General features: G+C 35.6%; 1 protein-coding gene across 3 annotated transcripts in view; it reads left to right on the top strand.

The window, feature by feature from the left end:
• ptprn2 (protein tyrosine phosphatase receptor type N2) overlaps positions 1–12,592 on the top strand; it is a 217,873-nt gene that overhangs the window by 177,542 nt on the left and 27,739 nt on the right. For all 3 annotated transcript variants that reach the window (XM_048184803.1, XM_048184806.1, XM_048184804.1), the window contains 2 exons: positions 5,431–5,646; positions 9,499–9,711. In XM_048184803.1, coding sequence (XP_048040760.1) covers positions 5,431–5,646; positions 9,499–9,711 — 429 coding nt within the window. The remainder of the gene's footprint in view (positions 1–5,430; positions 5,647–9,498; positions 9,712–12,592) is intronic.

Here is a 12,592-nt window from a genome sequence, read left to right as displayed (position 1 = left end):
AAATGTGTACATGCCAAATATTATCTAGTATCGTATTATCGCGTAATAGCTTAGTCATGTGTGCGTTAAAAAATAATTATTTAACATGCAAAACCGTCCCTAAAACGACGGGTCGATACACGCAGTGGTCATTGAAGCGTCCTTCGCTGTCTGGCTCGTACAGACTAGTTGGCGGTAGGCGTTGCAACATTAGTTAGTTTTGATTGTGATATAACGGGTTAAAAACGTGGGAGAAAGCGTAAGGAAAATCCGAGCGCGAGCGATTCAGCGGGCACAGAAATCCCGAATAGTTGAACAAATGAGTGACAAGCTCTCCGTCCATTCAAGCTGTCCCTCTACCCCGCGCGCACTGATTAGCGCCCCGCGAGCTGTGGGCAACATGTGGAGGCATCGCTATAGCAACCAGTGGATGTGACATGTGCTACAGACAGCGACTCGAGTCTCGCTGAATATAAGGAGGGGCTCCGTGAAAAAACCCTGGCTTTTCAGTCGCACATGATCATTCAAAGGACAAGACAACCCACTGCAGCTTCTTATAAGTCTTTAGGAAATGTGGCGGATGAATTGGCTCGCCTTTTCTCCCGTTCCCGTCCTTTCTTTTTCAAACTCTTTTATTTTTATTTTTTTTCCCTCCGCTTCTATTTTAAAAAACACAGTGAACAGCGACGGTCTTTTGTTGAGGTGGACGCGAACGGAAAGGTGAAAACTTTTCATAGCTAGCGGGATTGCAAAAGGAAGCTGCAGTCGCCAAGTCGGACATCTGATGTAGAAAGGCGGAATAGGATCTTGAAAAGCATCCCTCCCGCGCTGTCCGAAAATGAAACTAGGTAACTATCTATCTGGACTTGTTTGTATGTCTGATGCACGTGTATAATGGTCGGGTAAATTAATGTAACAAGGCTGTGAACGCGCCATTAAGCGTCACCTAAAACTTATTGCGCATCCGGATGCATCTGGACTGATAATGAGAGTGATACTGTCCTGCAAGACTTGGTACATGGCGGTGCAGCATGACACATTTCATCGTGCTTTTCATTTTAAACTCTACTGCCGATAGAAACGCGTGTATAGCGTGTATAGTGTGCGGTTTTATGGCCAAGACGGTTTGCAGATCGTTATATAATTGATATGGGTCCTGAGGCAATATAGAGTGGTGGTAAGAGCTGTGCAAATGGTACAGAGTACAAACATAAAGCATATAGAGGGAGGAATCGGTGTTTAACTGTTTGTTTCTGGGAAATCGATGGCGCTGAAAGCGGTGTGTCTAGTTTCATGCGTTTTCGCAAGTTGAATATTACTCGGAGCCAAAGATAAATAATAAGACGAAATATGAGGCATGTAGAGCAGTTGATAAATAAATTTAAAAAAACTTATCTTACAATTTGGGATTATTTACAAGGGCTAGTAGCTATTTTATTTAGCCTGTCTCTGATCATTGCGGTTTGATATATGTTCCATAAACGTGCTAAAGAACAAAATAAGTCCTGTGGGCAATAATGTTTTATGTACTTTAATGACAAATTGGAACAGTTCACAGATTCGTTCAATGCTTATTCCATATAATTCAGATTTAATGTTTGACATGTTTAATGTAAATATTTATAAACTAGCTAGCTATGTCTAATCTCTAATTTACATGGAAAGTTAACCTGTGAAATGGTTAGTGAAATGTAAGATGTTATTAAAGTCAGAATGCATTACATATAGTCCCTGATCTACAAATTAATTTTGGATTTTTCTAATAGGATTCCACATACATTCATGATAATGCAATTTAGACTATATTATAAATAGTGAAACAGAAATAATGGTAACACTTTACAGTAAGGATCATTAGTTAACATTAACTACATTAGTTAACATGAACTAATAATAACTGCACTTATACATCATTTATTAATCTTTGTTAATGTTAATTTCAACATTTACTAATACATTATTTAACATTAGTTAACATAGTTAATGCACTGTGAACTAACATGAACAAACAACGAACAACTGTATTTTCATTAACTAACGTTAACGAAGATTAGTAAATAGAGAACAAATGTATTGCTCATGGTTAGCTAATGTTTAACTAATGAACCTTATTGTAAAGTGTTACTGAAATAATTTTCTCACTTAATACAAATTTTAGTCTAGTTTTGACAAAAAAAGTCAATACAAAAATGATATATAGAACTAAGTATTTTAAAACACAATGACTGTAAAACAGCTTTTCAGGTGTCCAATATTATGTGCATGATTAAAATTGATAGTTTTTTTTTTTTTTTAGTTTAGTGTATTTAATTATTTGTTTATTTATTTTTATCATATTTTAAAAATATAGAGCTGGGATTGGAGTGGATGAATGACTTTAAGGTTGAGTGAATATTGTGTGTGAAAGTAAAAGAATATCTGGGCGGCCCTTGTCTCAACCTTTCACCCGTCACAGTCTCCTCCACCCAACCCTTCCCTCAATGAGTTAAATCAGCCAGAGCATCCCAAATCCATCTCCCTTTTATCCATCCTCAAATATACAAATCCTTCTGTTTATCTTCTGTCCTTTTGAGGGCAAAAAAGAGAGGGGATTTATTAATCCATTTGTATAGATTGCTTAAAGTTAATTGCTGTAGGTGAAACTTGTCTGGAGAGTGGTCTTTGTGTTAGGTGTTAACTTTATTTTATTTTTTTATTTTTTTAGATCAGTAGTCCTGGATTCAAGTCTTATTTTGAATTGACACTGATTCACTGTTTTACAAATGTTATTTTATCGCTCAATATAAAGAGAAACGTTAAGATTTAAATTTTGTCTTTTTGGTAAATTTTCAAGAGATTGATTAGCTGAATCTATGGATAAGCAATGTCTGATGACCCTGGAAACACACCCATTAATTCAGGAACGCATCTCACCCAGTAACATTTTTCTTCTATTTTTTTTATGTCTTGATCCTAACTTTAAAATCTTTATTATATTATATTATATACTATATTATATATTTTTCATTATTTATTTAACAGTCCTCATATCATCATCTCTGAAATAGATTTAAAAAATGAAAAAGTGAATTTTTTTATTTTTACTTTCTATATATATATATATATATATATATATATATATATATATATATATATATATATAATGTATGTGTGTGTGTATATATATATATATATATATATATATATATATATATGTGTGTGTGTGTGTATATATATATATATATATATATATATATATATATATTCACTGAAACAAACTTATGTATAATTTCACAGACTTTATAGATTTATACGCTCGGAAATCCTTGTATTTGTAGTTCAAATAAGGATTTGAAGACCTTTATTTATTTATTTTTCTTTGATAGAAAGATTGATTTGAACCTGTCTGTCTTTTTTTTTTTTTCAGTAGTCTCCTGTGAATCTGAAATTTGCAAGTCCAATTTTATTCCCTACAGAAGAACAAAACCATAAAAGCATAAAGGATTCTGTCTCTCCCTCCCTTTCTTTCTTTTTCCCCCGTCTCTTTTTTTCCCCATTTTATTTTTCTTCTCTGCTTTTACGTAAAGTGCATCTTTGCGGGTTACCAGATGTGTATTGCAGAAAGAGAGAGATTTGACATTATTTCAGTTGAAATAATCAGCAGATTTTTCTTCAAAAGAGATTTAACACATTACAACATACCATGTTGAGTCTGCATTGCATTTTTCATTTTTGCTGTTCTCCTCATCATAAGAGAAATTATGTCATAGACTGGTTATTATAATAATTCCTCAATGATATTGAATATTTTTATCCTATTATTTTTTCTTTTCAGTTATATTGATTAAATGTATATGTACCAACATAATATATTTAGATCATGATAAACATTTTTGCTAAGCAACTACTTTGTACAAAAATGTTTTTTTTCGACCTTGCTTTGGCAATGGGGTTTTATATTTATTTGATGTATATAAATAACAACTACACAAATATGCTTTAGGATCCATTTTGGTAGTCATCATTAATTTCGTATACATTGTATACTACCTCAGGACAACAATTTTGGTTTTTCTTTTTATGTCTTCTCTCCTTTTTTGATCCATTTTCCAGTCCCTTGCTCAACTGCCTAATGCATGTATTCTGTTTAGTTATAATTAATTGCGGACATTATTTAGCCAAGCACAATTTTCTTTTCAGAGCCAGCTTTTCATGTTAGAGATCTATTCATGTAATTCGATTGAGAGCGCTAAGCCTATAGAGGGATGGAGGGAAGGAGAGAGGGGGCATTCTATTCCAGCTGAATGCGCCCTCCTCTCTACACACTCTCCATGCAATGTTTGATGGGTGGAAAGCAAACCATTTCTGCACCAACAAAAGCTCACAATCACAAAAAGTAGAAACTAATCCTTGGAAACTACTAAACCTCACATTTACGTGCTGATATTTTCAGCGACGTGTAGCCAGTGTATGAGGGATTTCAGTATTTGATTTAATGGAGTGGCATATGTAATTAGAGCTTGATTTAAATATTTTGTGCTTCATGAATTTGTATTCTGTTATACAAGGTGTAGCAGTCCTAGATGTTGTGTATTCTTGAAGAAAACTAATACAGCAATAACAAATGTGAAGTAGATCATCAGTATTCAGGAAACAGAAAAAAAATTCTAAAGTTTCTAAAATACTGATCAGAAAAATCAATCATGGGGTGGCAGCTCGCATTGCTTATAGTTCTGTGATCAGTCGGTTGGTATGATAGCACTGAATGCGAATAGAGGCAGATTAAAAAAAACTCTGAACCCCATTCTAAAGGCCTCAGTCTATTCAGCCTCACAAGGCATTTGGAAACAATACGCCGCCAATCCCCCAGCAGCTTATCCCCGGCTGTCAGTCCTCCCCCCGAGGGGCTAACAAGCCTGACAACCCCCTCTACAGTGGAACGTTAGCAGGGCTCGGACCTTTTAGGTACTCCCCCTCGGCTTAGCCCCTCTCCCATTTTATTAACTTGGAGGTCTGAGCCAATTCCCCCATCCCAACCAAACCCAAGACTTGGAGGCTAATTAGCAACAAGCTGGTACAGTGAGGACCGACCCTAATTGCTCTGTGGTGGCATGCTTCAACCTGCCAAGGCAAGAGTGGAGCGGGCCTTTACTTCCCAAGTGTCGGCCTGAGGTGTTTGTACGTCAGTGTGTAGAACAACTAATAATTAAAAGCAATATATAAGCACCCAATTTAAAGTACCATATGAAAACAGTTGAGTGATATAGAAGACTCGGTATATTACAATTTAAAATCTTCTTTTTTAATACATTTCAAAATGTAATTTTTTGCTCAAGAAACATTTCTTATTTTTACTATTGAAAACGGTTGCATGTAATATATACTGTTTTTAATCCACAATGTTTATATATATATTGTTTTTAATCCACAATGTTTATCAGGATTTCTTTCTCTTGTCTGTTCTAATTTCAGAGGGGCAAACTAAACCACATCCCCCTGGTCAAAAACAGTCAAGTGGAGCCAGGCAACTTTTTGATTCTGGTGGTGGTCTCCATGGTTTTTATTGTCATGGTTCTGGGGATGTCGGGGGCTCTGTACTGCTTGCGCCACCGCTCCCACCATAAGCTGAAGGAGAAGCTCGTTGGTTTGGGAAATGACACAGGCCACGATGCCACGGCAGCCTATCAGGTAGGAGCAGGCCAATTATTTCAGCCAATCATGTTTTCTCAGTCGGTACATATAAACATGAATAAGCAGTCCTGTTTTTAGGATGTACTGAATAAGTTGTCCTCGACCAAGGTTATTTACACCTCCAATCCAGCAAACCAACCCTTTCAGATGAACACTATCCATATTTGCGATCATCACCAGGTGTAATGAATGTTCTTAATTGTTCCGAAATTATTGTAGCTCATTTACAGAAAAGCAGTGGAATTCATTTAAAGCTTCTTTTCCTTAATTATGACCCATTGGAGCAGACGCAGATGTCCTTGCACGACAGCGGTGTTTAATATGAATCCTAATTGAGGCAGAGCCCTTTTTAGCAGGGAAATGAGTTTGTTGTCTGACCTTTCTTTCACGGCTCCTGGAGGGAGGGCTTGCGGTGAAGGCTTATTGATTTTGTGTTGGGCTCAGCTGTACTCAATGAGACTGGATCGCAGGGTGCAAGCGCTTGGCTTCCTCCCCCGCCTTCAATATTTAATAAACCTCTCACACTTTGTCGAGAAGTCCCTTCCATACACGTCGGTCCTATTAGTGTGGTAAATAATCTGTGTTTCTCAATATTATTATGATGCAGTCACACATTATATCTTGACACCTTTGCTGTGTTTTCATTTTAGCTTTTAATTACTTTGTATTGATTTTAATTTGTGTGTAATGTTGTCGTATCGTAGTATATTGTGAGTGCTTTCGGGCCTTTAGATCTGCCAGTTTTTTTTTTCTTTTTATAAGCGAATAAGATTAAAGGCATAGGCACGGCTCGTACTGTGTAGTTGTAAGGGATTTCCCAACTGCTGTAGCTGGAATGAATGCAGTCTTGTGCACAGGGACTCTTACAGTGAAACATGCAATTAGAATCAGTTCTGCCGCAATGATTCTGTAGCAGATCAAAGCACACACTGCCACCCATCTACTCACACACACACACACACACACACCCTCTCACACACTCTTACAGTTTTATTCTTATTCCTTCATCAAACATTCATGTATATTCACACTTGTTTGTTGTTAATATCCTTGATAATACCTTATTATTCTATAAGTTTCTCATTCTAAGATTTTGTGTTTGTTTGTTTTGCTAAAGTGTTGCAAAGATACTTTTTGGTTTTGTTCCTATTCCACTCACTTATTTATTTATTTTACTCAAATGTGGAACAGGAACAAACAGTTACATTTTGAAGCAATTTAAATTAAACCATTAATCTGTATCTTGCCTACCATTAATGCCAAAATGGAAAAAGTCAAATCTACTGTAGTTTTCAGTGCTCTCTGTGTTCTTCAAATACAGTTCATGATCCTCACATTCTAACCATGCTTATAAAATACAATATCCACCAGGAATTTTTCATTAAGGGAAGTAGTTTTTTGTTACCACACACTCCTTATAAAGGATTTACATTTTGTTCATTTTGTTTTGTGGACATGAAAAGGTTGTTATTACTTACATTTACTTAAAGAAAAAAAAACATGCTGTTAAAGGTGCTGTTTTGTTTTGTTTTGTTTTTTAAGAATTAGACATTAAAGGATCATATAATTTTGTGATGGAGTTATAGGACTTGGTGATGACTGGTAGACTAGAGCAACATCAAAGTCATGGATTCAACACCAGTGAAACACAAACTGATGATGTACACTCTGAATGCACTCCGTCAGTCAAAGTCAATTTGGATAAAAGCATTACCAAATGCATAAATGTTCATGTTAAAGACCTAAGAACATGCATGCATGCATTCATTCATTCATTGACTTTTAGTATATATATTTATACAGTCAAGTCACACAGTTGCTTGCTCCTCAATGGGCACTCGACTCAAGATTTCTTTTGCTAATTGTTTTTGTAGTTATATTCTTCTCTTTTGCTCTTTGTAAATCACTTTGGATAAATTTGGTTGCTAAATTATTAAATGCAAATGTAATTAATTTTGCTACTTAGTGGTTCACTGATTAAGAGAAGCAAATGTATGCATTAATTTGTGCTGTCTGAAATGCACATGATTTATCAGGAAGTGGGCACTTTTTTAATAGTTGGCACATGTTTTTGCAGTTTTACAAATTTTAAGTTAGATTGACTCGTGGTAGACATCAGATCAGATATTAATGTTAAGGGTGAACTCCATCCTCTATTCTGTGGCTCGTTTTAGAGCTCTGTGGCCTCTGTTTAGCCCCTCACCACCTTCCCTCCTGGTTTCTCTCACTGGGGAGCTCCATTAGTGAGGCGCACTAAACTTCTACCTCCAGCCCCCACACTCTCTCACTGACCCTCCTGTCAGCCTCACTCTGCTGGGTGTTTTTTTTTTTTTTTTTTTTTCTGATTTGGGCGCTTTTTTAACTGTTGGACATTTGATGGGGTCACACTGTTGTGACTAGCAACTGCTTCAGAAAGGGATTGTCTGTGCCTGTTTAACCTTTGAGTAAATAAAATGGAAGTAAAGCAAGAGGGAAAGAGTAGAAAGAATAACAACTAGGCACAATGAACAGAAGGTTTTTTACTCAATAAAAAGCTTTTTAATGCTTTTAAAATGTTACAAAATGCTGTTGCTTTATAACAAAAACCTACATGGTAATTGCATGAAAATGGCTGATAGCTTTCTTGTAAAGTTAAACATTATAAAGTGCTTGTAGTCAGAATTTTTTTTTTTTTTTTTTTTTTAGCAATAGTAGTCTATTCACTAACTTCCGTCACTGACTTAGACTACCCCCTTCACTTTTTAAAATCCCTCCCCCAAAGATCAATCCTGATTTCACCTAACTGAATACATAAAATGACTGACAGGCAGAGAGCAGCTCAAAGTCTTCTGATTGACTAAACATTAGCATTCCACTACCAAATTAATTTTTTCCATTAACAGACATTATATCTCTCCTATTTCAGTGATATCTGTCAGGTAGTAAGGAAATGTTCTGCATGCTTTTCCACTGATAATTGCCCGCAACAATTATATATTGAGCCAGGTTAGAAGGGATATAATGACACATCTTGAGAGAATTCAGCTTTTACATTGAAATATGAGTCAGTGATCCTTGGGAAGGTGGTTTGAATAATCTGCTTCTTTGTTTGATTTCAATGAAGGGACAAATGGTAGATAATACCTTGGAGTTATAATTTCAGAATGACGTGAGTGACTGAAATGTAGCTATTAAGGGCAAAAAGAAGACCTGTGAAGACCTGTTTGCTGGTTGGTTGACAAATGCAGTGGCTACATCCCGAGACAGAGCTGGATTTTCAATTCAGTTTTAGTGGTTTTGTAAATAGATTGCTAATTTGTTGCTTTTGATGGCATTTTATGAACAATTTACTAACACACTCCAACTATATAAATACAAGGTAGATGACTTGTCACGAACTATCATATTGTAAGCAAATATTATGCATGATTGTGGTTTATTATATATGTAAATGTATTCTTTTAGAAAATTAAACCTTATCATTGAACCTTGTGTTTAAAAATGGCTGCAAGCATATAGTAATTATTTGCTCCATTGGTGGGTTGGTGAGTTTATGCAGCTGATAGATTTCATCTTGTAGAGCAGACAGTGATGTAATATGTTGTTGGCTGTATCATGAACCCACTCTGAGATGCAAAGTGGAGATAAATGAAATTAGAGTTTATTTGATCCAGAATCCTGATGCAGTATCATTGTGTTTTTGTATGATTTTCCTATATAAATAACCGTTATAATATTCCACGCATAATAGCCAGTGCTTTGATGCTATAGTTTGTGCGATTGATCATTTTACTCTTTAGAAGAGCTTTATGAGTTGCCCCAGATAATGTGTTCATAGATAAGACTAATGTTTGTCCATTTTCTTGATAGGATCTCTGTCGGCAGCGCATGGCGGTGCAGACATCAGAGCGTGGAGAGCGATCAGAGGTGTTCCACCCATCGCACACGTCACGCATTAACAGCGTGTCCTCACAGTTCAGTGACGGACCAATGCAGAGTCCCTCAGCCCGCAGTAGCACATCCTCTTGGAGTGAGGAGCCTACCCAGACCAACATGGACATCTCCACTGGTCACATGATACTGGTAAACAGTTTAATATATGCATGTGAAAACAGGACGTAGTCCAAGAGACTATTAAAACAATACCTTATACTCAACACACTCTACCCTCTGTACTATATATATCCAAACATGTGCCTCTCCTTCTGTCTCTCTTTTCTTGTTTTTCCTTCACCTCTGTCTCACAGTCACATATTTTAGATTTTAGGTTTGTTTTAGCTCTGAAACTGCAGGGCCCCATGGTCTCTGGATTTTCTGACACAATGGATTGTTTTAATTTCGTCCCAACTTTTGTTTTATTCATCTCAGCACAGCTTCGACAGGAAAGACTGATAGGTGCCTGGTAGCGTTATGTTCATTACCGAGCAGAGAATCTATCATACATCCAACAGTGGAGCAAAAGACAGCCACTGAGTTGATTGATTTAGCGTATTGTGTTTTGCTGTAATGGATGGCCCTTATTGAGATGGGTTTTTTTCAACAGCTAATAAAATCATGTTTGTTGTTAGGCAGATATGCATCTGCTGAAGTGTACATCTACAAAAAACATTCAGAAGTTTGCAAAGTTCTGTAGTAATTATTAAATTAATTCATTTGAAGCATCTTGGACCATGTTGTCTTCATAGACACTCAGCAAGGATAGTAAAATGCTTGGCAGTATACTTTCATAGGCTATGAGATCATTATAGATGTTTGAGACAATTGGATTTTTAGTTTTTTATTTAGTACAACCTTGGAAACTACCAAATACGCAGTGGTCGACTGATATATCTCAGATATTTGACATTTCTTAATTATCGCCATCAGCCAATATGTTTTTCAGTTTGGCATTTAAGGGTCGGAAGTGTGTCTTTTATTTTGACAGTGCAGGGACTTTTATTTTGAAAGTGTAGAGAACACCAGCACCTGAGTGCAGACATGTGGGAAGTCCCATTCCCAGTTTTCGTTAGTTTTGTTAATAATAAATTATTTGGTAGTAATGTAAATTGTAAGTAAATAGTATATGAAAAACTACTCTCAATAGTAATAGAAAGGTATATACTATAATACTTTCTCATATATCATTGGCATTCAACAAAGATTTGTTTATATCATTTATCAAGTCTTTCTTAAATCTTTCTTTATTTGTAAAAATAAAATAAAAAAAATACTATAATAGTATTACAGAATCAAAAAGTTGCTATTTAAAGTTCAAGTTATTTTTTAATATGAATTATTTTACAAATTAACAATACGTTTTTCAAATTTATTTTTAATTTTACTAAATATAATGTAAAATAAATAAAAATGTAATTGCACCATGTGTTATTTACTACCTTTATTTAAATAAATAGTATGATTATATATCGGCTTTATATCGACCATGGTCACCCTGCTTTCTAAGATATTGTCGTCATCCATAAAAATAAAGTCCATATTGGTCGATATGCTACAGAAAATCTCAAAATCACACTCTGTCTCTAAGAAGTGACTGCAATACCATAGTGCAATGTATCAGAGGTTACCGCATGTACACTATCAATCTCTCAATGGATGCAATCAAAGACGGGTTATGAAATAATAACTGTTCTGATAGCGTAATCTCTCAGTATGTCAGGTTTCTATAAGGCATCTTTTTCATCCCTCCTCAGGTTGGAGCACAGTTAGAGAATGCTTTCTCCATAGCCCAGCCTCATATGGTACCTCAGAGTCATATACAGTATATGGCTCATACTCTTGACAATCCCATGCTTTGTTTTTTTCCCATTTAATTTAATATATGCTGTGTATTTTATTTCCATCTACTAGCATGCTCTACGATAAGGCCTATTCGATCTATAAAACTGCTTTTTGTCTTTTACAGTCATAGTTTTCATCACATGAAAATACAATTATTTAAATACATTATTACAGATATTGTTTCTGTACATAAAATGGGTCAGGTATACAAGTTTTTGTATGCATACAATGTGAGGCTCAAATCATATATTATGACACATTATTGGTTTAAGAGTCTGAGATTTAGCCCAGACTTTTTTATTATATATAGCTGCTGCAGGAGCAGAAAGAACTAATTCAGAACCTTGGACAGCACCACAATTCACTGCTGCTGCTCCACTGCACTGTGTGTTTATTATTCATACGTGCAACATGGACATAGTGAAAGATAATGAGGGTGAGATACACAGTTGTTTCTGTTTTTTTTTTGGTGGTAGAGCAACAAATATTTGATATGCTGAGGATGATCTGTGTGTGTGTGCGTGTGTGTTTTTGTGACATATCAGGACACAAATTTGTATAATGACATGGGTATGACATAGGTATTACAAGGAGAGGGTGACTTATGAGGACATTACCCCATATCCCCATTTTTCAAAAGGCTTATAAATCATACAGAATGTGTGTTTTTTTGTTTTTTGTTTTTTGTTTTTTGAGAAAGTAAAAATGTGCACAGTTTCCTGTTATGGGTAGGTTTAGGGGTAGGGGTAGTGTAGGGGGATAGAAAAAACGGTTTGTACAGTATAAAAACCAATACGCCTATGGAATGTCCCCGCAATTCACAAAAGCATGTGTGTGTGTGCGCCTGGCATTCCCTACGTTATGGGGACCAAATGTAAATTTTGTGACTTTTTTTTTTTGGTCCCCATGAGGAGAACAGCTTATAAATCATACTAAATAATGTGTTTTGAAAATCTAAAAATGCATAAAGTTTTCAGGGGTGTCCAAAGTCCGGCCTGTGGGCTGATCACAAGTCGTTTATACTAAATGTGTTTATAAAAAAATACCATAAAGCCATTCTAGACACCATAGAAACCATATAGTTACTTTTTACCATGGTAGTGAAGTGCCATGTGTGCTTTTTCCTGTGACCAATGGTTAATTTTAATAAGAGAAGAGTTCTAACTCAGTAAGAATATTTAAATTT

The sequence above is a fragment of the Megalobrama amblycephala genome, linkage group LG3 (genome assembly GCF_018812025.1).
Source record: "Megalobrama amblycephala isolate DHTTF-2021 linkage group LG3, ASM1881202v1, whole genome shotgun sequence".
In the NCBI taxonomy this organism is placed as follows: domain Eukaryota; kingdom Metazoa; phylum Chordata; class Actinopteri; order Cypriniformes; family Xenocyprididae; genus Megalobrama; species Megalobrama amblycephala.
This window is presented reverse-complemented; position numbering and strand designations above follow the sequence as displayed.